The sequence below is a fragment of the Meles meles genome, chromosome 1 (assembly GCF_922984935.1).
Source record: "Meles meles chromosome 1, mMelMel3.1 paternal haplotype, whole genome shotgun sequence".
Taxonomy (NCBI): domain Eukaryota; kingdom Metazoa; phylum Chordata; class Mammalia; order Carnivora; family Mustelidae; genus Meles; species Meles meles.
Window position 1 is genome coordinate 197,280,250 of NC_060066.1, and position 25,675 is coordinate 197,305,924.

Genomic DNA, 25,675 nt, shown 5'->3' on the forward strand with positions numbered 1-25,675 from the left:
AGATATTGCTGTTTTAAATTGGGTGGATAGGGAAGGGTTCACCCACACAGTATCTGAGCAAAGACCCGAAAAAGAGGACTTCAGCCAAAGAGTTATCTGGTCAAAGAGTATTCTGGACAGAGGGGATGGTAGATGCAAATGCCCTAAGGCAGAAATGTCCCTATGTGGGGGAGTGAGCAATGGGGAGGAGAAAAGAGGCCCAGAGGGCTAACAGCAAGCCAGACAACCAAGGGCCTTGCAGGTCATTCTGAGGATCTGGACTTTACTGAGACAGAGAAGACTGAAGGATTTTGATTTTAGGTTTTAAAGGGAGTGTTCTGGTTGCTATGTCAAGAATAGGTTCAACCAGGCAAAGCAGAAACAAGGAGGTCAGTTTGGAGATTTCAAGAATTTTACGATAGGGTAGTGTCTTGAACTATAGTGGTAGTGTCTCGACTGAGGGCTCTTTTTTGGAGAGTGCAAACAGACTAGGTTTGGAAATGAAAGTAGTTTTTTGTTTTGTTTTGTTTTGCCAAGCAATGGAGTTGCTGTTTACTGGGAAAAGTATTGGAAAAGCAGATTTCTAGGGGAAGATAGGGCATTTTAGCTCAGGGGTGTTCAAATTAAACTTTCACACAGTTAAGTTGGAGCCTGCCTTGAGATAAATGCTCGTCTTACTGTTAAAAAATTTCTCGGGGCACCTGGGTGGCTCAGTGGGTTAAGCCTCTGCCTTCGGCTCAGGTCACGATCCCAGGGTTCTGGGATTGAGCCCTGCATCGGGCTCTCTGTTCCACAGGGAGCCTGCTTCCCTCTCTGCCTGCCTCTCTGCCTACTTGTGATCTCTGTCAAATAAATAAAATCTTAAAAAAAAACAACACCAAACTTTTTTCTCAGGAAAGCAGATATCCTCCCTTAGCCAACTATTTCCAAAAAAACCACTTTTTTTTTTTCTAGAGTATCATCAATTTCTTTGGCTACTTATGCCCACTTTATTTCAAGGGGCTAAGGTGCCTTTTATGCCTAGAACTACCTGTTGCAGGTGAAATCATCACAGCCACAGGGTCCAGGATGCCACCATTTAGGGAAGAGAGCACACCAAGAGAGATTTCCAAGAACAGGACCGGCCATGGCCATCCCCACCTCCCCTCCACCCCCCCTAGTCCCCCACCCCACCAAAGGTCAAGCTGTTAATTGGTTTGAAAACAGTAAAAAGCCTCACAAACGTCTTACCAAGATTTAATGTACATTTATTCTTAACACGTGGAACATATAGTATAAAGATTTCATACTGAATAAATGATATTCATTAAGCCAAAAAAGGAAAAAAGGAGGAATTTACATCAAGTTTTAGCTACATTGTTTGAAATACAAATATGCAGATTTTATCACTGAAAAAATCTCAATTGTGTTTCTTCATCAGGGAACTTCAACTGAACCTAGAACTTTTTCACACCTCGATTAGAAAGAAAACAAAACAAAACAAAAACCCAGAAAAAAATAAACTATAAGTTGATTGGCTGCTGAGACAGCAAGGACTTTTTACAGAGACCTGTACAGCATCGCGCCAAGAGGGGCGATGTCTGGCAAGAGATTAAATAGCTGTGTCTCGCTTTGTGCAGGTCACCAACTTGTTAACTCGTCATACTATAAAGGGGCAGCTGGGAGGGGGACCAAACTGTGGGGATCCAAGGGTATGTGCAATGTACAACGTCATATATATACACACGTGGCAGCGCAGCCGCTGCAGCTAAAGGTTAAAACCAGTTCTAAGAGGTGATCTCAGGGTTATTCATACAATCAAGGAGGAGAGAAAGAGGTCAGGGTGTTGTAGGTTCACACATGATACTTTGGGGGAAAAGCCTTTTTTTTTTTCTCCTCAACATTTAACTAAAAACATTTTTAAAAACTACAGCTTGCTGCTGACCCAGCGCTTCTCTTGTTTCCATGTGAGACATTATTATTACAGTATGTTTACAGTATCAGGTGTACAGTACAGTACATGGAAGGGTCTACACTCTACTGCACAGGCCTCTCCAGTGAACAGGGTCTGTCCACAGCTGCGAACTTCTCGGCTCCTGCAAGATTGTGAATGTACAACAATAAACCACACACAGTTCAGCAGTCACCTTTTTTGTCCTTCAGAGGGTTTTTTTTTTTTGTATTTTTTCCTTTTTTTTTTTTACCATTAAAAACAGTTATGAAATGTGGCATCCCGTTGATGCAAGGGCCGGGAAAGCCATTTTTATTTTATTTTTTTTTCCCCAAACTCACTGTAAACGACAGTAACTTTGGTTAAAATAAAAAAGTCTTCTATGTAGGCAGAGCTTTGTCTTTTCAAACAGGGTGGGGTCCTGAGGGGGGTAAGGTGAGGACGAGGAACAGAAAGGTGTGAGGTGGGGGGTGGGGGGTGTGGAGAGGAGGAGGAAAGAGAAACAGGAGAGACTTTTTACCCAAGGGAGAAGCTGGACAGCACAGGGTAAACTGGATTCTGAGGTGGTTTTGCATAAATAAAGGGCAACAGTCAGTTTCTAAGTTCTCCACACACGCACACACACACAGGGAGGGAGGTGTCCCACGGCTGTCATGACTGGCCAATCAGAAACAGTACATCACAAATGACTTGTGAAACCAAGGAGTTCATCAGCGGCGATACCGAGATGTCCAACAGCCGTGACTCGTACAGCGTGAACTCCGAGTGGTTCTCGTCCACCTTGGCCAGGGCCAGCAGTGCGCGGGCAGCCCGCCGCATCATGTCCACACTCGTCGGCTCAAAGGGCGGGTTCTGCATGTGGAGCAGGCTGGCCTGGCTCTGCTGGAACTGCGTGGCAGCGAGGCTGTCCTCCAGGAAGCCGAGGAGGTTGCCGATGCTGCCCTTCTGCACGGCGATGGCGCGGGCTGCCAGGCTGTCGCCCTGAGCCAGGTTGGCCAGCAGCACCACGGCCATCTCCCGGCACACTGGGTTCTTTCGGTCACTGAGGAAGCGCACCATGGTGCTATACAACTTCTCCAGGCGGCTGAAGGGGGGCGTGGCCAGGATCAGGTCCACATTGTTGTCCTGGATGCTGAGTTTGCTAAGGGTTTCCAAGACCAGTCTCTGGGGGGAGAGGACGGCGTTGGGGCCCAGGGTGGAGAAGGGGTCCTGGGCTTCAGCGGAAGGGCAGACGGCCCAGTGTAGGAGTCCGTCCAGGACAGGCAGGCAAATGCTCTCAGGGTATGGGGAGAGGTCCAACTGGCCCGAGATGTTGGCGAGCGTGACCAAGGTGTTTTCCCGAAGCATCTCCAAGCAGTCCCACCACCACTCCACTTTGTTGCAGCTCACCCCTTGGTCCTGCTCCTCCTCCTTCTCGTAAGTCAGTGGTGCCTGCTTCCGCTCTGGGTGCTTATGGTGTAGGAGGATCAGCTTGCCCAGGATCAGCAGCAGCCCTGGGTGTTTGGACATCTCAAAGTCGTTGCCGGGCACAAACGACAGGCTTCGGATGGTATTGGAGACGCAGACACAGCGCTTGGCAAGGGAATCCTGCCAGTCCAGAAGGGTACACAGTGGGGTCTCATCTTTACTGTGGGGTTCGTCCTCTAGGATCTTGATGTTTCGGTGGCTCTGTGCCGGGCTGATGCCAAATGGAAACTTGCTGCTCTCCTTGGTAGCCTCTGCACTCTTAGCTCCCTCCTCGGTCAATGTGCTAGACCGGGTGGACAACATGTCATCCATTGTGGCTGTGATCCGTTTCTCTGGAGGGCCATCAGGCGGGGGGCCCTCCTGTTCTGTTGTCCCTGGCGTACCCTCTGCTGCTGTGACCTGTTTCCGGGTGACTGGTGGGCAGGGCACATGAGGCCGGGTTGGCAGCAGCTCTGTCTTGCTCTCAAAGTGGGTCTGGATATGCTCAGTGGTGTCCCCCCCACCAATCCGCCAGTGCAGCAGGCCACTGTCAAACTCCTGCACACGCCCAAGCTTATCTGAGCAGTCCACCACAAACGGGTCATTCTTCTGCACGATCTTTACTGGAAGCTTGTCAAACTTACTAATCAGTTTCTCCTCACTACTCTCTGAGGCTGCCTTGTCCTTGCCCGAAAAGGCCATCTCCTCGTCATTTTCCACTACTTCCTCCTCTTCTTCCTCCTCTAGTTTAGGACCTAGAAGGTCTTCCTCCTCCTCCCCCTCCACAGGGGCTGGACTAGATGCCTTGCTGAGTCTCCCAGGGTCCAGTAGTGTTCTCTGTCCTGGGTCACCCACCTCATACTCCTTTAAAATGCCAAAGATCTCGATCAGGCAACGTCGGAAATATTCCACAAGGAGCTCTAGCAAACCTGGGAGCTAGAAGAGAAAAACAGGAAATAAATGGAGAAAAGTGGGGCCAAAGGAGAGATTCTGTGACCTGAGAGGCCTCCCGTGGTCTTCTTCCTAATTTCCCCCTTTCCTTATACGTCAGACAACCATATCCCTGGGAGAGACGGAGTTGCTCCTTTCCCAAAGACTCTCCACAGAGCAAGTCATTCAATCTTTCCTGTGCCCAGCACACAGTTCTTCCTTCTGTCTGGCCTACCTTCATGTAAGCCTGCCTCCAGCAGGACGGACATGTTGACCAATAGCTCTGCACCTCACCATCTCTTGGCCTCCTCTTCCCAGCCAATTCCTGCTTTTCTGCACCAGGCCCAGCCTCCTACCTGCTGGTCATTGCCAATGTCCCTCTTAGGACACTCTCTATACTCCACTGCCAAGCACAGCCCAAGGCTTCAAGACGAGCTGAGAAGAGGTCAGCAGTGTGGACAGATGTTCACCTGCTCTCTTCTCCAACCTCCCCAACGTTCCAGGAGGCTGGACCTCCATGAATCAATCAGGCAACATAGTGAGTGGGATGAGGTTCAGTCCTCCAAACATGGGACCAAGCTGGTGCTAGGCAGACCCAAGTTCCAGTTTGGATCCTGTATAGGCCATCTACCTCTAGAAGAAAACACTGAATCTCTAGTCAGATTCATCTCTGGCTGAAGAGAGTAAAGCAGAATGAAAAACAAAAAGGGCTTTAGAATTAGAAAGATCTAGGTTTGCATTCTGGCTTTTCTAGGAACTAGCCATGTGTCTTGAACTCTCCAACTTGTACTACTTCTATCTTTCCATTGAACACGAGGGCAATTCCTACACTTGACACGGTTGTTCTGAGGTCTAAATGGAATATTCCAAACGCCTGGCATATGGAAACTGCTCAGTCAATAGCTGTTCCTTCGCCTTCTCATTGGGGGCAATTTTATGAAATGGACATAAAGTCAGGCTTTGGAATCGGAAAGACCGCTGACGGCGGTGTGAACTTGGGCAAAGATAAGACTCTGAGCCTCTTTACTCATTTCTAAGAGGCCATATTGTCTTGGAAGGCTGCTGTGAGGATGACATGAAAGAAAATATGAAGGACCTAGCACAAAGCAGCGGCACAAGAAAACAGTTAACTCTTCAATGCCCCCTAGTCAGCTCGATAGACGGATTGGTAGGTACTAAGGATGATCAAAAGAGTGGGACGGCGTAGCAGAAAGTCTTCCCGGCTGTGGGGAAAACTCAAGGCGCACATCCCGTGGAGAGAGGACCTGGAGAATCGCCTCTGCAAAAGTGTAGTTAAGATACTGCCACCATCACCGCCCACAAGCAGACTTCACTCCACTTCCCCTTTACACCTCAGGAGAACGGGGTCGATAAGGACCTCCGACGTGCGCAGCAGATGGGAGACAGGGTAGAAGAAACTGCATGGCTCACTAATAAACACCACAGGTTTTTCTTGGTAGTCTTGAAAGCTGGTGTCTTCACTCACATCAACAGAATCTGCATTTCGTACCAGTACCAAAAGTTTCTCCCCAATTCCCTTTGAAGTCTATCCTGATACCTGACACAAATTATTATTGTTCTCAGTGTTCTGGGCCCATGGCCAGTGGCAAAGTACTGGCATGGAATCAAAGCACTGGCACGGAAGGTACCAGAGAGTGAGCGAGAGAGGGGAGACCATGTTGGCTGGGGTTGGCTTAACTCCCCGTGTCACTTAGCGTGGTCTACTTCAAGAAGATCCCAGGCCCTCCCATTCTGCCCACCTTTCCCAGGCACCTGTACTCACCTGACTGAGGTTGAAGGTCATGATGCTGTTGTCATCGTACAGCAGGATGTTAATGGTGTCTAATGCCCACGTGCTCTCGGCCAGCAGCCCAGACTTGAGGGACATCATTACCCGCCATGCCTCCGGGGTTCCTGAAATAAACCTCCATGTCGCCCATCTACCAAACCCAGGTTGGCTGGATGCTCCCCCAGGGCTGGCCCATCAGTCCGGCTACTCTGAAGGGTAACACACGGCGGGAGGCAGTTCCTAGCTAGGAGAGGACACGCATCTACTTCTAGGCCCCCTTAGGACATCACCGCATGGAGCCTGCCTTTTGGTAAAGCCTAAAATAAGCCTTCTTCCTTATCCAAAGTTCTCTGGCTCTATTTTAGACAACAATGTACCGGGATCTTCTCCCATCCAGAATATTAGGATTGAGACAAAAAAACAGACAAGATTTTTAGGGGCAGATGAAGCAACCTGATCAGGGAGGTCTCCTTACCGATGTCTTTCATCGTGAGCCGCCGCCTCTGCTTCAACACAGGCTGTGTGGCTTCGACAGAGCCAGGTGGAAAGGTGATGTCCCGCCGGATCATGGGAGGCTGCACGGGGGCGGGTGCTATGTGCGAGGCAGGTACCGGGGGACCTGCCTTTTGCATCTTCATCCCAGAGTGTAGGAATGGAGACTTGCTAGGAGAGGTGCGATTCTCCATTGGCCGGGGCAGGGGAGCGGGGCTGGATACCTGAGGAATGTGATTCTGCATGCTTGGCGGGGGCTGGTAGTTGGATGGAGGGGGCCTTGTCATGGGGGGCACGGGGGCAGAGGGACCATATGGAGGCTGACGCGTGCCATGGGAAGGCCACGGGCCTTCATGGTTGGCCCTCTGATCCGTATGCAGCATTTCATCTGTTCGGTTCACGCCATGATAGGCGGGGCCCTGGGGGGCAGAGCCAGTGCTCTGCCTGTTGGTGTAATTGTAGGTCATGTCATTACGCCCCTGCCACATGGTGCCTTGCTGAGCGACCTCAGCCGATGCTTGGATGGGGCCGCCCATCATCTGCGGTGGCATGTTCTGCTGGGCATTGGAGCCGGGGGGTGCAGAGACACGGTCTCGGCCAAACTGGAATGGAAACTGGTTCTGGGGGCCGCCCGCTGGTCGGCGTTCAGTAGCAGCGGCAGCAGTGGCAGGATAGGCGTTGCCGTACTGGTTGTACACATCTTGCTGAGGGGAAGGCTGGGCAGCTTGCTGCTGGCTGGCAGGCTGGGGCTGGGCTGGGGGCAACTGCTGCTGCTGGGGCTGCCCCTGCCCCGTGCTGTACGGCACGCTGTACATCTCCCCTTCATGCCGCTTGGCGGGAGGACCGTACGTGCCATCCATTGGCCGTTTGTAATTCTAAGACAGGGACAAGCAGAGGGGAAGTTAGTATTCTGCGCTCAGGGACCCAAGACCCACAGCTGCCAAGACTGCTACAGCAGACCCTCGCCGGCCTTACTTCTTTGCCTCCAAAAGAGGACACGGACTCCAAGGGAAGAAAGGAATCACCTTTACAAATGATCTTTTGAAGCTGTTTCTGAAAGCAAGAATCAGTCCCTATTTCCCCCTGGTTCTCCCTTGCTCTAGGTAGAAAAACGTAGAAAAGTTCAAAAACCAAAACACGGTTGGTTTCTGGCTCCTTTGGGGAACTGGAGAGACTGGACTGGAATCTAAACAGGGATGAGATGGAGGGCTTGGCTCTTCAGCAGAACTATGTGGGTGGGAGAAAACCGAAGCATCTAGAGCAAGCCCTTCTTACACTTTTCAACTTAGGCCTCGAATCGGCTAAAGGGAACCTATGTGTCAGTGCGTCCTGCTGTCCTCACCTGCTGCTGCTGCTGATACATTGTGGTCTGCTGGCTGGGGAAGGGGCTGCTGGAAGGGGTGCCTTGAGTGGAGAACTGATTGCCATAGGAATCATGTCTGTAGGAGGGAGAGAAATCAGAGGATCAGGGTGGGAAATGGCAAAGCCTGAGCCACAGAGACACTAACACCAGCCTTCCCTCACCGTTGCTGCTGCTGCTGCTGCTGCTGCTGCGGGGGGTAGCGGCTGGGAGAATACATCCCCGAGTCTGGGTTGGAAGGCATGAGATTCGGCTGTGGGGCTCCAGTGCCCATGTTTCCCTCGGGTCCTATTCCAGGCTCCGTCCTAAACACAATTGGAGAAGTGGACTGAGTCCACAACAGCTGTGGGGGGCTGGGGTGGGACAGGAGCATGGGCCATGCTCACCTCACTCTGTCATAAGGACCTCCATAGGGATAGTGCTGTCGCGGTCCCATCGCCACATTTCCCAGCCCAGGGCCGGCAGCTCGGCTGTAGGGGTCTCCCATTCCGCCATTGGGGCCCTGCCCTGAGGACATGAAGGGATCGCTCCCTGGCGCTGCACATAGAAAGGAAAGCAGTGAGCAAACTGGTAAGCCAGCAGGCCTAGCAACCCACACCTTGCCTGCCCCAAAGACCAGGCCCTCTTCAGGGCTTTGGCTTGTTCCTACGGTTTCCCTGACAGGTTCAGAAGAGATCTAAAGAGGCTCCAATCAGCGAAGAGCTCCTACTTGTTGAGGTGTGACGAGGTGTGGCCAGGGAGAGGGAGACAAAGGAAGGAGGTAGGGATGAAGAGTGGTAACTTAGGTCTGGAAAGACCGTATCTCCAAGAATGGCTTGACAAGAACAACCCTGAACCGCTCAAGATATCCCCCCATTTCCCTGGCTCTGTCCTCAAGCAGTTGGTCACCTTTCCTCATGCCGCCATAAGGATCCTTATTTGGCTCGTAGGACATGCGCCCCATCATGTCAGAGGTATTCATACTGGGCTGGTACCCAGGGTTTGGAGTCATGGAATTCCGCTTCTGGAATGTGGGGTCACTTCCATCAGGAAAGGCATCCTGGATCCCGACCGAATTGCTCCTGCTCCAGAGTGAGGAAAGCCAATTAAACCCCAAATAAAGCAATTCCTCCAGTAAGCAGGGCGTGTGAGAGTCCCTGGCTGGGCGGGCAGAGCAGGGACACCTCGGGCTGCACAGAAGCTCCTGCAGTTCCGCCCAGGTCTCCCAAGCCCCTTGCCCCTGCTCCTGGCCTTACCTCATGCCTGGCAAGGGCGGGATCTGACTGTGCGGTGTGGATGCTGGAGTTGGTGGCTTCAGGTCTCCTCCTTCTGCCATGGAACTGCTAGTTGACTGAGGTGTCTGCGGCCCCTGCATAGACCCAGATCCCGCTGTGGATAGAGATGTGGGATGAGCTGGCAAGTCTTTAACTCTCACAGAAATACACAAATGCCCTGGGGGCTCTATCGAAAGGATCGTTATAAGGCTAAAGCTGGGCTTCTTTAAAGTCTGAGTCGCCCTTCTCAGCAGGGGATATGTAAGGCCAGGTAATAAAGAAGGGAATTTGAGTTTTCTTTTCTTTTCCTTTTTTTTTTTTCCCCACAAAGGCTCCGTGCCCACTGTGGAGCCTGATGTGGGGCTTAAACTCATGACTCTGATCAAGACCTCAGCTGAGAGCAAGAGTCGGATGCTTAACTGACTGAGCCGCCCAGGTGCCCTGGGGAATCGGAGGTTTCTGTTGCTCCTTGCTACTGTTCAGATCTGGAGACTAGGAGTAGCGTGGAGATGCCATCACCATGCTAGGGATTTCCTTGAGTCTCTGCCAGCTTCCCTGACTACTTTTCTTTAGTTCCCCAGGGACCATGTCTAACCTACTAAACCCTGTAATGCTGGTGTACAAGTTCCCAGTCAGAGCCCCTGGAATCCTAGGTAAGAAGGCTCCATCTTGTCCCACACCTGCAGTGTACTTCAGGAACCTAGGAGCTCCCACTCAACAAACATCTAGCACAGTGTCACCTCTCAGGTTTCAATGTTCCTCCAAGCTGATGCGAGCAGAACTACCAGTAATTAATGTTTCCATGAGTTACCATTCCCAGCAGCAGATATCCCACTGCTTAGGCCTCCCCAGCTGATGAGTCATCTCAGGCACTCATTACACCCTCAGAGGTCAACACCAGGGCACATGTGTTTACACCCACCTTCTAGGAGCCCTGGCCTTCTTCCCTCCCCATGCTTGCTCAGGCCCTGGCCTCCTCTCAGAAAGGAGGGTGGGCAGAGGCACTCCCATCAGAGCGTTCCATTCATATCCCCTCCCCAACCCCTCCTTCCCATTCATTAGCATCTCCGCTCTCTGGGGAATCCAGGGCTCTAGTCTGAGCTGCATTCTAAGGCACTGACATCAGTGGGCCAAAGCTCCCAGATGGCCCTGCCTCACTGTGATTTGTCAGACTTCCCCACTCCTCTGGTGTCCCTCCTACTCGCTAGTTTACAAACATTTGGCAAGACGCCAGGTGCACAATGAAAATTAAAACTTAAGGGCTGCTACAGACTACCTCTCAAGGGAGTCGCCACTGGCCGCTGCTCTTCAGTTCGATCACCATGGTAAGGCCTGGGGTAGGGCAGGGCAGAGCAGCCATCCCTAGGGCCAGGTACTGCCGCGTAAAGGAGCCTGAATCCCTGAATGCTACCCATGAAGGGTGAGCCTTGGTAGGCTGCGCACCCGATCCTTACCAGGAGAGGGAGGCTGGATCTTGGGCTGGGACTTCTTGGAATCAGCAGCTGCAAAGATGTCTGGGGGAGGGTCTTCTCCCCGTTCAATCTTGCACTCAAAGGCATAGAGACACTGGATGTACTGCTTTTTCAAGGAGCTGGCAGCACTGCTTGAGGTGCCCACGTTGAGGTTGGTCGCAAGTTCCCGCCATTTTTTGTTCTTGTTGACCTGTACAACCAACCAGAAGAGTCGAGGTCCATCTTCCACCTGGTCTTCCTGCTCACAAGCCCCAAACCCTGTCAGGCTACCAGGCACTCATCTCTCATGGAATCGCAGTTAACCAACCAAAGTTAAGCCCCCTTGGTGCAGAGTCCACAACAAATGTTAAATCCATGGCTAGCTTCCCTCTACCCTCAGCAGGCTCTATCCACAGATCACAGCAACTAGCAGACAGTGCTTATTCAAAAAAGGGCAGATTTCACATCACTATTAATGGGAGAGAACAGAATTCAGAAGGTACGATGCTTAACACAAGTACAGTACTGAAAAGGGCTGTGCAAGTCACCATCAGATCCAAACCTCTTCAAAGGCAACAATAAAAATCAACATTTTCCAAAATGAAGGCATGGCAGTATCAGCTACCACTCTGCTTGACTTACTTCGTCAAACTGGAAGTTTCCATATCTGGGGTGTTTTCTCATTGTAGGGCTCTTTGCAAAATTTACATTCTTGTGCCTCTGCTGTCCCGCTTCTCAGTGACATGTCACAAACTACAAGCTCCCTTTCCTCACCAGTCACTGTCCTGGTTGTCCAGTAGACCTTTCAGAGACCTTCTCTGTGCCCTCCCAGTGGCCAGCCTACACTTGTCTCCTTTCCTAAGCTTCAGGACACACTGACCAAGACCATTCCCCGATCCCTACAATTAGATGGCCTTGCTGCTCTAGCCAGGCAGGTGTTCTTCTTCATGTATTCTCATGCTTACTCATCCACCTCGAAGTCTGGGAAGACCAGCTTTCTAGTCCCAGCCCACACAGGAAGCTCAACATGCTGTGGTCTGTCTCCTGACCTGGTACCTACGATACCAGAGAGAAGAGTGATAATAAGGAAGCAAAGAGAGGGACAACCTAGATGGTGGGGAGGTGACCAGGAATACTTCCAGAGCAGGCTACCATCTGAGCTGAAGCCTGAAGGTCGGAGATGGAGCTGGCCAGGTATATTCCAGACTCTCCTATATCCGTGCCATGCAGGCTGGTCAACTGGATGACCCCCTCCTCTACCTACACCCTACTAAGCCTTCACAGAGGCTCAGGACTCATCTTCTGCCTTCTCGGAAGCTTCACAAACTAACTCTCTCCTCTGAACTCGCACTGTCTTTAGCATTCAGTTACATCCTAGCCCCTAAAAGGCTGGCATCCTTTCGCCAACCGGAAGACAGGCACAGACTTCGGGATTCCCTCTGGACCGCATCCTAGGTTCAGTGAATCCAGAAGCCCATCCAATCAAAAGTATGCTGAACCTAACCCGACGCCCCCTCCCTTTCCCTACAGGCAGGAGAAGCCCGCTTTGGAGAACTCAATACCAGGGAGAATGACAGGAATAAGCCCAGGGTCACCTCAGAAGCCTGCTGTGGCTTTGCTTCCCACGCCAGTTATGTGGCGGTGTGCACGTGTCTTGTTTTGTTTTGTTTTCCTTTGTGGGGGAGGGGAATAAAGCCTGAAGGGAGAAGGAATTCATAACTTGACTGTTGGTTGGCTTCATTCCAATCACTTTCTTTTCTGCTGGTGACAGCTGTTTTCCTCTTCTGATTTAGAAGGTTTGGAATACGTTTCTCCCCGCCACGCCTCCCCCTGAGCTCAGCCACAAACTCAGATCCAACAGCAGGCTCCTGATCTGATGACTACAGAACACACATAGGAGGAAAGTTTGCAAAGCACAGCACTGCCTCAACTCTTTGCCTCCTGGGCTGCGTGTGAAGCAAAGCTCTAAGGCCTCAGAGCAGGGGCAAGGCTCAGGGAGGTATTCAGTTCAGAGGTTTTTAGCACAAACTAATGCATTCACGTCGGTATGCCACATGGAGCACCTAAACACAATTTCCCCTTTAACTTCATCCCTCATAAGCTATTTCTATCAAATAGCTCCTGAAATCCTATCTTCACTGGGATTGGAAGGAAAGGGTCAGCAACTACTCTGGCTATGCCCATACCATCTTACAGACCAATTTACATGGCAGACATCTTGCTGCAAGCTTTGAGTGTTCTAGCTTCTCACGGTCTAGCAGGATACACACTCTCCCCACTTTACAAGTAAGAAAGTTAGGGCTCAGAGTGGTCATACACCTTGATTAAGGTCACATGTGTTGTTAAGTGGCTAAGAAAGAATTCAAAACCAGACCTATCTTTCCAAACCATGTCCTTGCTTACTATGCCAAACTGCCTCCCGCATTTTCCCTATCTTTGCACCCCAGTGAGACCCTAAACATATGGTAAACTCAATGCTAATACATCATACTACCCAGGCAGGTCTCAGCCTCCTGTCTTTGTCTTATCTTCTGGAAGCCCTGTGCTTCCAGTCTGTCAGTATGTGCCTCAGAGAGCAGGAGACGTCCCTGTGGGAGGCTTGGCACCAGGTGAAGCCACTGAGTACCTAGAGAGAGGAAGCCAAGTGCTAGGCACTCACCTGAGTCAATCCACCAATCTCCTTCACAGACACATAGAGGCGATAGAGGTCCAGAGGTTTCCTACCCACAGCAGGCAGATTTGTCATGCCCATGGCCTTCTCCTCCGTGAAGGCCAGATAACGGTCCACCCACATCTTCCTCTCAGGCTCACCACCCAGCTCATACAACTTGGTGATCTTCTCATTGGTTGTAGTAGAAGAACTGGATTTCTGGAAGGGGCAGGTCAAGATTCATAGGAACCGGTCAGATTCAAAGCCTATGCTAAGGGTGGTCTCAGAAGTCCTCTGATTAGGGCAGTGGTAGAGCTTCTTATTCTGGGGTAGTCACTAACATGTACCTTGCCTTTTTCAAGGTCAAAAGACCAAATGGGAGCTAGAAATTCTTCCTGTAAAGGAAGGAAGCTACCATTGCCTATGTATTATGCATTGGGTGCCATGCTAGATGCCTTTATATATTAGGCATTATTAATTATCCTCCTCTTAAAAGATAAGCAAGCAGGCACAAGGAGCCCATTCCTAAAATCTCACTGCTCTTAAGTAGCAGAGCTAAGTGTCAAACCCTTATACACCTGACAACAATGTCACTATACTACCCCCATGCTACTACCCAGGAGCCTGGGCATGCTGTCAGAGACTCTTTCAGAAAACTCAAGAAATTCAAAATGTGATTTCGAGACAATGGGATCTCAAATGAAAAGAAACTTCCTCCTGTCAAGAAAGGAAGGGTCTTCCTAACCTGCCTGAAAGGCTCTGGACGTTTATTGTCCTGTCCCAGACAGGAGGATGGCTACCAGGGCCTGAGAGCCAGAGGTGAGGGTCCACAGAATGTGGCAGCTGTACATTTTTATTTCCCCTACTTTACGAGATAGGGAAAATGGGGTATGACAAAGGGCAGAAATGTTTCGAACACTGAACAGGTCCCCAGACTGCCATACAACCCAACAGACAGCACACTCAGGACCATCCTACTGGGAGGCCAGCAAGGACCCAAACCCCCACCTGCCTCATCCTCCTCTTTACAGAACACAGGGCACCAACCATTCCTGCTGCTCAGAGGAAGGTCCAGGAAGAGAAGAGCAACTAGTTGCCCATGGCACACACCACCTACTGATGCATGAGGACAGGGTGCACAGTTTCCCAAAGGGCAATACAGAGAATTCTACACTGCAGGCCTGGCATTTCCTCTATCACTGACAGCTGTGAAAACATTGTTATTTCTATCAGGACCCGTTAGGCTAACTGAAGTCTAATTCAATGAGCTATTAGCCTGGGAGCAATGACCCTCCCTTCATGATTAGAAGAGGCAAGAGCAGACTTTTCTGAGATCTAATCTGTGTCATAAAAGGCTAGAGTCTAGTCACCCTCTTTTCTTTTTCCTTCCTATCCCTGGAGAGGATGGGACAGAGAGGTGAGAGGAGTCAGGATATAAATCATTACCTTGGATTTGGATTCTGTCTTGGGTGTCCCATCTGCCTTATTGTTCATTTTGGTGGCTGGAGTTAACTTGACATCCCCAAGGCCCATCATCTCTGGGCTGGCTGCCATCCCTATAAAAAAGAAAAAAGATCACAAGTCCAGTAAGTTTGACATGAAGATCATTCTAGAAGAAATTCCTGGGTGAGCAAAGGCTTGGACTTACCTGCTGAATTGTTGGCCATGGTCCCACCCATGGGATATGGGGGTCCCTGAGGGTTGATCATGCCAGCCATACTATTAATCCCTTGTCCGTAGGGAGGTGCAGTTCCCATCATGCCCCCCTGATTCATACTGGGGTAGCCTGGTGGCCTGAGGAAGAAGATGAAAAATGAGAGACAAGAGTTAGAAACAATGAGCTTTCAGATTTGGACCTGAGCTAAATAGAGTTTGTGAGCCAAGATCATCTAGTAAGGCTTACAAGGAAAAAGTTTACGGGTTTCCTAAACCACAACTACATACCACCTGACCTAGACATTCTATCTACTACCTTCCATGAAAGGTTCTAAGATGGTTCAGGCTCCAAACAGGAAACCATAGCTCAATTTTAAAGGATACAATCCTTGAAGAAGGGACCCCTACCGTGTCTCTTAAGTACCACCTCCCTCCAGGCACTTCCCAGTGTCAAATGTGTTTCCATTTAAGGGCCCTCTCTACGGCAAAAGGCCTAGATTTTACCACTTTTTCATGTCAAATCCCAACCAATCTGGACCCCTCACGGCACAGCACCTGGAGGTGCTTTCTTGATGGACCTACTGCTCTCTGCTTCCATCATTCTGAAGTACTATCAAACCCATCTCTTTACCACTAATTACCCTATTCTACCTTAGTTCATCAGCATTCCAGTAAGATAAGAGTCACTGTAAGAACTGTAGCCACCAACAATGGGGTACACAGAGCCTTCAAAAGCCAATGGAATCGTATTCACTGAAGTGAACAGCCACCAAAGTGAGTGTCCAAGGAAGAATGGATGAATCTTCAAAGTCATTAAACCAAATCACATGAGCTCTCTGCACTTTAGTGCCAGATTCAAACACAAAGGACCACACAGAACACTAGAGAAATGGCAAACCACAACCCTACCATCCTCTATTTCTCACACTACAGATCCAAGTCATGTGTATCATTAAAATCTCTTGGGAAACCAAAAAAACTAGATTGACAGAAGAAATAGAGAGACTCTGAAAACTTATTTTACTCATCAAAATAAGCTATGCTTTATAAAGTTCTTTACATACAATGTCTGGTCATGTGAAATTTGGTATCAACTGAAGATGCTTAAGAATCAGCATTTTTGTTGGTTTTCTTTCCACTGCAAGGAAACCCAGTTTTCTAAAGAGCTCTCAATAAAATACATATTTACCAAGATGGCATGGTTCAGATCCAGAAGCATCTCAACAACCCAAATAACCTTTGAGGTTTATTTCCTTCTGCTGACACCCTCTTCACTTCCTAGGCCTTACCTGTTTTGGATAGAGTTGGCAGCAACATGCATGGCGACAGCAGTTTCTTGAGTTTTCCGGTTCATGCCCCCTGGTGGGGGACACATCCCTGACCCAACCTGAGGTGGCATATTGGCCATGTTAGGGCCATAAGGCCGGTTGCCCATGGAGGCATGACTTATTCTCCCTGGAGGGAGTGTGCCATAAGGTGGGATGCCAGGTTGCCCATGCATCTGACCTCCAGCACCCATAGGGTTCATGCTTCCGGCCATGCCTGCACTGGGGTAGTTAGCATTGGGCAAGGCGTTATAGTTTGGCTGCCTGGGGTAGCCTCCTGGGAAGGAAAGAAGAAGAGAAGACGCAGAGACTGGTTAGTGATTCACTAGCAATTCCTTAATCTTGCTGAGCTCTAAAACTCCAAAGATAATAAATGATAGGAATCACTTGCTATTTGATTTGATAAAAGACCAACTTCACTGCAGCCTTCACCCCATTTTTTAAAAAAGAAGCGGGGGGTGGAGAGGCGAGAACACAGAAAGGCAGGCCTCAGTTGTCCTCTCATCCTAAAGCCAGCGCAGCACAGAGCAAGGCTGGCTGGCAGGCAAGAGTAGCTTTGCTGCTACCCAGGCCCCTCACCTCCCAGAACTCCCTCCTTTCTACATAGGTAATCTGCCATCTCTCCCGGGCTCTGCATGAGACATTCAGCTTTAAATCTGTCCAGAGCTCATTTTGAGCAAAGATACATTCTATTAGGACTAATTTACTTTAATGGCCATTAAGTGTCTGCCCAGTCTTGGGCAAAATGCCTTCTCCCCATTTTACAGATGAAAGAGAGGCTCAGGGATATTCAGGGACTTTCCCAGGATGATAGTCCTGCCTTATTTTAGGGCCTGGCTTTGGTGGATTTAAGGCAAAGGGCAGTCCTACTCTTAAAACCCAGAGAGCAGTGTATGTATACACCTCTGTGTACTCCTGACTGGGTAGCATACTCACCCTGTGGGCCATACTGACTCCCCTGGGGACCGTAGCTCCCCATGGAGTTCTGCTGGTAGGAGCCCATGCCTGTGTGCATCTGTCCACCTGAAGGCTGACGCGGAGATAAGGCCGAGCCGGGCTGAGGGGAACTGTACTGGGGCATCTGGGGGTTCCTCTGCATGTAACCTATTTGTGGGGAGTGTCCATATATTATTACCTCAGTACGATGAGAACAAAAGTTCTTCCTTATCATAGGACCTCACCATCTACATTTTCTATAGCAACTACTCGCACAAAGTCTGTATCTTATTTGCTATATAATTATGTGCTCTTTTAGGCACCCTCCAAAGTGACATAGCCATTAACCAGGGCACGGCAACTGTTTCTACTAAATGCAGGTCTGAAAGACAAACAGCACTGACAACAAAATGGGACAGCATTTAAAGAGTAAAGATTTGATGCTTCAGTATTTGCTGACCAAATTAGATACCATGTAGGGAGGAATTCAACAGAACACAAACAATGAAAAACAAGACTGGGGGTAACAGAATACTGGAGCCATCAGCATGGTCAAGCCCATTCTAACTTCACGATTCACTGCCGGGACTGTCCTAAGCTTCCTTGTCATACAGTTCTCCAACAACTATTGCACAGGATAACCAAATAGCTCCCTTAAACTTCCACACCTCTCTGAAAGCCCAGGGTCTTACCTCGATCTTGGGCAATGCTCGATTGGTTCATGGAAGGATGCATGATGCTGTCCGACTGGCCACTGGGTGGCCGAGGTGGCATCTGGTTGCCTGCTCCGAACACAGAAAGAAGCCAATTATGGCTAAGCCTGGAAATTCTAGCTAGGAGGTCATTTCAGAGCTGAAAATGGCTCCTGGCAAGGCTAAATCTCCCAATACCACATACACAGAAGGACCCCACCAAGGGGGTCCCACCTCTCTTCTTCGAATGCTGAAGGGAAACTTCATAGACATGAACCAGAGATGCTCTTTGTGGCAGGGGAAGGCTGGAGCCCTGCTATCACTGGGGGCCAGTCTCTTTACCCTCTCCCCGAAGTCCAGCACTTGAAGGTACCTGGCACTGCAGCAGGCGAGAGTGGTCCTGAGCGAGACTGAGCAACACTGGCGGGAGAGCCAACAGGGGATGGGGAGGGGCCTCGGATGCCAGGCAGGTGAGGGGAGGTATGAGGAGAGAAAGGAGACTGAGCTGGATTACTCTGCTCTCCTTGGCTGCTGGAAATCCCTGATGTGCTCACTCCAGGGCTCAGAGCTCCTTCTGTCCCCATGGGGAGATCGTCTATTGAACCAGACAGATCCTGAAACACACACAAGGATATGGATTAGCAGCGTTAGGCAGAAAGACTCTTCTTTCAACAGTTGTACTACACAATTAATATTTTCCCTAGACAACCAAGAGCAAACACACCGCACAAGTTATGTAGTCATGATACTAAAGCTTACAGATGGCACACTATTCAGAATCAGAGAGAAAATATCTTAGACTCTGAGCCTTTAGTCTTTGTCACAACTATTCAACTCTGCCACCATAGTGCAAAAGCAGTCACAGATAATAAATCAAAAAACTTGTGGACTGTGTTCTAATGAAACTTTATTTATAAAAACAAGTAACTAGGGGTGCCTGGGTGGCTCAGTGGGTTAAGCCACTGCCTCCGGCCCAGGTCATGATCTCAGGGTCCTGAGATCGAGCCCCACATGGGGCTCTCTGCTTAGCAGGGAGCCTGCTTCCTCCTCTCTCTCTGCCTGCCTCTCTGCCTACTTGTGATCTCTCTATGTCAAATAAAATCTTTAAAAAAAAATTGAAAACAAAACAAAACAAGTAACTAGCCCATAAGCTGTAGTTTGCTGACCCACGGTCTATCTACCAGAGCAGATCATCCAGCACTTTGATCTTCTTTCTTGTCCCCAACTTCTATAGGCATAAGAAAGCTGCTCTTTCAGTAAGGCTTTAGTTCTTTCCGATGGGGAAACTTAACAAAACACTACCAGGATGGCACCAGGAGCTAGCTACAGGAGAATGTTAAACAAGTTTGGGCAATGTTCACAGATCCCCTCTCCATCAGATTCTTAAAACCTACATTTACCAAGGACACACTTGCTCCAAGTTACCACACAGTAAACATAAAGGATAGGACGTGGGAAAGGGATATATTGTATAGGAAAGATAATTCCTAAACTGCCAAGGAGATTTGGAACTATATTCCTAACAACTGGCCCACAATAGGGATGAACAAATGTTTACCAACTGAACAAATCAGTTTTCCTCCTAGCTTTTTCAGTGAGAACTTTACTGGGGGGCTTTGCTTACCTTGAATTCATCAGTAAAGAGTTCACTCTAGGTCAGTAAACTCCCAAGATTAGCAACCAGGAGCTCAATATGAGAAATGTTCACCACAGGAAATGCACACCCAGCCCCAAGCTCATTCTCTAGCAGTATCACTGGTTCAGCACCACACATTAACTTCAGGCTGGGAACTACTGTATGCTGAACAAAGGATGAGAGCCTTGGGTAGGCGCTCAGATCTGGGAAACACCTAATGGTGAAATGGTTAAAAAAGTTCTCTTAAAGAAATACACCTGAAGAAAAAGGAGATCCGAACTGGCCCGAGTTAAGTCCATTCTTATTACCATAACAAGCTCAGCCTAAAAAGATTAGTTCAAGATGACACTCACTCTGGAGTCTGACAATAACATTGAAGGCCACAGGGTATCTCTTGGGCTCTCCCCCATGTATCAGGTTGGTATCAGGCTGGTTGGACTTCCTGCAAACTACCTGGTTATTTCACTAAGCTGGGAACATTTCTGCTGAGTTCTATGGGAATAAAGCTTGCCCTGAAGGCAAGGCAGGCAGGTAAGTATGCATTTGTGCCTGTGTCCAGGTCTCCAGTGTTAGCTCAGAAGTCAGAAAATGCTAGCTTTCCTAGAAGCAGCAGACCTAGCACACATAGCATGCTTTAAATACTCAGTGAGAATTAGTCCCAGCATGGACAAGGAGGCTGTCCTGTAGGTAACAGCAGAGGGTGTCTTTCCTTGCCAAGGACTGAAGTACCTAGAGCTCTAAGAAGCCCTGGATTCATCCCGAGGAGGGAGGATTCCAGCCTCATGTGGAGGGCTAAGCTATACCAGGGACATCTGGCTTCTGATACAAGGAGAACAAACTCAAAAAGGCAGCAAGAAGACAAGAGATGCCAGCGGTGTAGAGCCTGAAAGCCACTTGTTAGGCCCGGATCAATAACAGAAACCATAGCTCAATGCTCTCGTTCAGGGACCAGTAGGTTTCCTCAGCATTCCTTCCCTCAGTACCCATTCCTTACTGGTCTGCCAGCTCCCGGCGATATGAACTACTTGCTTACAGAGAAAAGAAATCAGTGTGTGTGTGTGTGTGTGTTTTAAGATTTTTAAATTTATTTACTTGACAGAAAGAGATCACAAGTATGCAGAGAGGCAGGCAGAGAGAGAGAGGGAAGCAGGCCCCCCGCTGAGCAGAGAGCCCGACGCGGGACTCGATCCCAGGACCCTGAGCTCATGACCTGAGCCGAAGGCAGCGGCTTAACCCACTGAGCCACCCAGGCGCCCCAAATCAGTGTGTTTTAAGCAGAATAGGAATCAAAGGTCCTCCATAAGAACTTGGCCCTATTCAAATGGCTTTGGAAAATTAAGTGTTTTGAACACGTATGTATGTATATATGTATGTATGTATGTATGTATGTATGGGGGCGGGGAGAGAGAGAGAACACAAGCATGCCCCTGCTTGCTTGTGGAGGGCGAGGGAGGGGGAAAGAGAATCCTCAAGCAGACTTGCCACGGAGGGCAGAGCTCCATGCAGGACTCAATCCCAGGACCCTGAGATCAGACCTGAGCCAAAACCAAGAGTCAGATGATCAACTGAGCCACCCAGGCACCCCTGAATATTTTTATTTCTAATTAAACAAAATAGGAATATTCTCATGGCAAAAACAGTTCAGATAGTATAGGTAAAGCCAAAGTTCCCCTCTGTTCAACTTGGTATACACCCTTGGAAATCTTCTGAGGAACTGAAGAGGGCGGGATGGGGGGTACCCAATAGCCCACCAAGCACTGCTATGGGTCGGGACAGGGCCTACGGACGGCTCCTTCGGCCACACTTCTGTTAAAAACCAGGTTCTCCACAGATCCACAAGCGAACGTGCTAGTCCAGCTGAGAGATCCCAGAAGCATGAAGAAAAAACACTGGTGGCCACTGGGACTGTTCTCTCAGGACCCTGAGGGTCTCTGTGGCAGCAGTGGGATGGCCTCCCTCACAGAGGCACTTTGAGGAGCGCCATCAGTTTTGGTAAAGTGCCCTGAGCTCCTTGGAGAAAAAGTGTTAAATAAACCACTGTCAACAGCAGCCCCACGTGGGCAGGGATGCCTGGGCACAGACTAACAGTGGGGAAGGAAGCAGCGTTAATCTTATCTCTCTGATTTGGTTGGTTTGAGGCCAATCTCTCAAATTGTCATTTTCAGCAGATGGCAACTGGTCAGCATGAGGGTAGTTGATTTAAAAGGTTTTTTTTTTTTAAGTTTGTTTTTTTTTTTTTTTTTTTTTTAATTGGGGTGCCTGGGTGGCTCAGTTGTTAAGCGTCTGCCTTTGGCTCAGGTCATGATCCTGGGGTCCTGGGATGAGCCCCACATCGGGCTTCCTGGTGGGCAGAAAGCCTGCTTCTTCCTCTCCCACTCCCCCTGCCTGTGTTCTTTCCCTTGCTGTCTCTCTCTCTGTCAAATATATAGATAAATGAAATCTAAAAAAATAAAAAGAGATTTTATTTATTGGTGGGGAGAGAGCTAGAAAGAACTAGAGAGAACACAAGCAGGGGGGAGGGGCAGAGGGAGAGGGAGAAGCAGGCTCCCCACTGAGCAAGGAGCCTGATGTGGGACTTGAGCCCAGGACCCTGAGATCATGACCTGAGCCAAAGGCAGTCACTTAACCGACTGAGCCACCCAGGTGCCTGTGGTTTTTTTTTTTTTGTTTTTTTTTTTTTTTAAGAACTAGAATGTTAGCATAGAAAGGGACAAATCATTTGTCATTTACCATTTGAGCATGTATAATGTACCAGGCACTTTATGGAGTTCCTTAATTTTCTATTACTCTTGGAAGCAGGTACTACTACCATTGACGTGCTCAAGACGCACACGCTGATGCTCAGAGGGATTGGGTTACATGCCCAAGTCACCCAACAAGTGAGCATCAGAAACTAGATTTTGAACCCAGGTCTGGTGAACCCCAAAGCCTATGTTCTCTCTCTTTCCATTATGCTGTGATACTATCCGGACTAAGAAAAAAATACCACACCTTTGAGTTAGGAGACCAAGGCCTGGTTCTTGGTACTTATCAGTTACGGCCTTGGACAAGCTGGCAACAAGCTGGGCCTGGTTTTCTCAGTTACACAATAGGGGGACTGGACAAATCTGAGTTTGTGGTAACCCTGGGCCATATGCATGAAACTCCACTGGCACCATATGGTTGGGGCCATATGGAATATGCAGTACCAGCAGTTAACAGCCTGGAATGAGAGATATGACAACACATAAGCAGTGTAAGATGTAAGACATATCGATCAGTCCCAGTAGCTTAATCACAGTAAATGTCTTCATTGGGAAATGGCAGGGCCTGGTGGGGAGGAAGACCCCAAAATAAGTGTCTCCCCTCTAACTACATGAACAGATATTGCTCTGAACTCCATGTTCTTTTATTACATGGGACACACTCCTGCTTTCTACCCCACAAAAAGCCAGTTTTTCAGGTCTTTTGTTCCACAAAAAGCCGGATGTCTGGTTGTTGAGTCAGACCTTAGTGTGCTGAACAAGTCTGACCTTCCACAACACACCTATCACACAAAGTTCAATCAGCCCAAGCCCCTACTCTCCCTGGCAGGGGCTACTTTTGCATTTCAAAACTCAGGGTGTCTTGGTTCTTCTAAAAGGCCCACCAAACAGGTATCTTCCAGGAGGTCTATTGAAAGAACTGTAGCAATGCCCCTTAAGAGGAAAGATCTCTTTCCCTAGGTTTGCTCTCTTCCAAGCATAATCCTGCTGAGAGATGGGAGGTGAGGATCAGCCCACTCAGTGCCCTGCCAGCTCCAAGGAAGCAGCAGGGCCAGGGAGAATTTCCTCACGTGTTTCCAACGTGTTTCATGCATTTTATTGCTCATCTACCATGCAGATCAAAAGCGCTGGAGCAAGTCCAACTATTTCACACAGAATCTCACACTCCAGGCTGGCTACAGCCCCGAAAGCCTTCGTTTCTTCACTTGAAATACTGCCCAATGTTATTTTGGGATGTGACCTGATAGAGGAAGCCCATAGGGACTCCATGACGATAACCGTTCCAGCTGTGATTGGTTGCCCAGCCCCAGCAAGTGCCAGCATGGGTTTGTCAGGCTCTGCTGACAAACAGAACTCGGCAGCTAACACCTTCTCTTCACACCACAACAAAACCATGCCTGAAATCACACAGTCCATACCTCGTTGCGGGGAGGGAGGTTGGGGGAGGCCTGCTAGTGCTCTCTCTCACAGGAAGGGCTGCAAGTTCTAACATGAATTGGCTGCCTGATGAAGTACATTTTCAAGCAGGAAGATACCAGATCAGGGTTAGAGGAAGGGGGTTTAAACAGTCTCCTGACAGAGCCTGAGGATGACATCAGTTCATTCTGCCGAGCAGATTAAATAATATCAACAGGCAGGTCTAAAGAACAGGCTCATGAAAATGCTCAACTCAGGGTTTTCTCGTAAATTTGCAGTCAAATGCTCTACCACTGAGCTATACCCCCAAGTCTTCTCGTAAATTTGGATGAGTCCTTGAGAAATGGAGCTTTTGTTAACCCAGATGGAGTTCTCGTTCTCCTTCAGTTGAGAATAGCTTTTGCCAAGTTGTGCTGACTACTGGCAGGGAAACCACCCACCAAGAGAACCAGGTAAATCCTACATATATACTTTTTTTTTTTTTAAGTTTATTTATTTCTTTGACACACAGAGAAAGATCACAAGTAGGCAGAGAGGCAGGCAGAGAGAGGGGGAAGCAGGCTCCCCGCTGAGCAGACAGCCTGATGCGGGGCTTGATCCCAGGACTCCAAGACCATGACCCGAGCCGAAGGTAGAGGCTCAACCCACTGAGCCACCCAGACGCACCCCCTACATACATACTTATAGGGGTGTGTGTGTGTGTGTGTGTGTGTGTGTGTGTGTGTGTTGGGAACCTTGCAATTCAGCCATACTCATTTAAATGACTTTTCCTAGAATGAAAGAAGCCCCAAGGCACAGCCTGAGATGACCAATCTGGATCTGCACTGGTACTTCTCAGGTGCTCTCCGGCCGCGCACCTAACAGATCCATGGCCGCAGCAGGAGGCTGCTCCCATGGGGGGCAGTGGGAAGAAATCCTAACCCTTGAAGGTTGGGAGACCTGACCCTTGAAGAAAGGCAGACAGCACTTCTGTCTGGAAAGGGGAGAAACTTCAAGGAAAAAGGAGTACGGCAAACACAAGGCAAGTAAGTTTTGGGGAGACCTGGTTTTTCATAGAGACTTCCGTAAGCAACTTATTTGTCAAGCGTCAGGGGAGAAGAGGCTACCTCTACCAAACACGTCTAAGAAATATTCAGTACAATAAAGCTTCATTTGTAGGTTCTCTTTCCCTCAGTCTTTGCTAAATGGAAGAAAGGGTAACCTGACCCCCCCAGACTGGCAGGGACTCCAGAGTTACAGAACTCTGATGAGTGGTCATGGCCCGAAAGGTGAGCTGCCCAGGGAGAGGGCCGCTGCCCAGGGAGCGGGCTAGCTGGTGCTGGTGAAATGGCAAGAACGAATTAATACACAGAATAGGCTGCCTCTTACTACTGGTGGTATTTTCGAGTCAGGGGCTAAGCAGGCGGTTGAGAAGGGGAAAGGAAAGACACAGAAGCTGGCACCATCTTTCTAGCTTAGGACCAAACATCATCTCCTGCTTGAACTACGCCCACCGTGTGGAACAGCAGAAACTGCTCTGGGAAAGAAAGGCTGAGAGAACTTGATTCCCTAATTCCTACCCCAAGTTTCCAAAAACGTATCACCATACTCCCTCTTCTCTTTTTCAACAACAGGCTATTATTTTGGGGGGGATTAATGGGTCACTTCTTCCTGGTACCTTCTGGCTGCCTGATGGGGGATGTACAGTAAAGAAAGGTAGAACTCTTCTGGTCTCCAGAATGCTTTTCAGGGGCCCACCTCCAAGAGGAAATCCCCTAAATCTACACATCAGAATTCATAAATAAAACTCAGGGAGACCAAATCTCTGAATCCAAAGGATGCTGGAAAGAGGAATAAAGGAAGTCTCTTCATGTCTCCCTGTTGAAGGAAAGCAGAGCGGAACACAAATGTGTCACTCTCATGTGCTTAGCCCTCAGGTACATCGCTGGCTCACATTTAATTCTCACAACCGTCTTCTAGATGCAGGTCTCTTCCCTGTTTTACCAAAGCA

At 49.1% G+C, this 25,675-nt stretch overlaps 1 protein-coding gene across 2 annotated transcripts in view; it reads right to left on the minus strand.

Moving 5' to 3' along the window:
* Positions 1–1,867: 1,867 nt before the first annotated feature.
* The window catches only part of ARID1A (AT-rich interaction domain 1A), a 69,498-nt gene continuing 45,690 nt past the window's right edge, over positions 1,868–25,675 (minus strand). Inside the window, exons 5-20 of one of the 2 annotated variants that reach the window (XM_045997147.1) lie at positions 18,263–18,503; positions 17,890–17,979; positions 17,198–17,365; positions 16,226–16,538; positions 14,929–15,074; positions 14,727–14,836; positions 13,290–13,499; positions 10,634–10,841; positions 9,162–9,294; positions 8,815–8,987; positions 8,313–8,463; positions 8,091–8,231; positions 7,909–8,005; positions 6,550–7,441; positions 6,069–6,199; positions 1,868–4,291 (exon numbers count right to left, since the gene is read on the minus strand). In XM_045997147.1, coding sequence (XP_045853103.1) covers positions 2,561–4,291; positions 6,069–6,199; positions 6,550–7,441; positions 7,909–8,005; positions 8,091–8,231; positions 8,313–8,463; positions 8,815–8,987; positions 9,162–9,294; positions 10,634–10,841; positions 13,290–13,499; positions 14,727–14,836; positions 14,929–15,074; positions 16,226–16,538; positions 17,198–17,365; positions 17,890–17,979; positions 18,263–18,503 — 4,935 coding nt within the window. In that variant the 3' untranslated portion in view covers positions 1,868–2,560. Of the gene's footprint in view, positions 4,292–6,068; positions 6,200–6,549; positions 7,442–7,908; positions 8,006–8,090; positions 8,232–8,312; positions 8,464–8,814; positions 8,991–9,161; positions 9,295–10,633; positions 10,842–13,289; positions 13,500–14,726; positions 14,837–14,928; positions 15,075–16,225; positions 16,539–17,197; positions 17,366–17,889; positions 17,980–18,262; positions 18,504–25,675 lie in introns of both variants that reach the window. The other variant, XM_045997138.1, reaches the window with a different exon arrangement.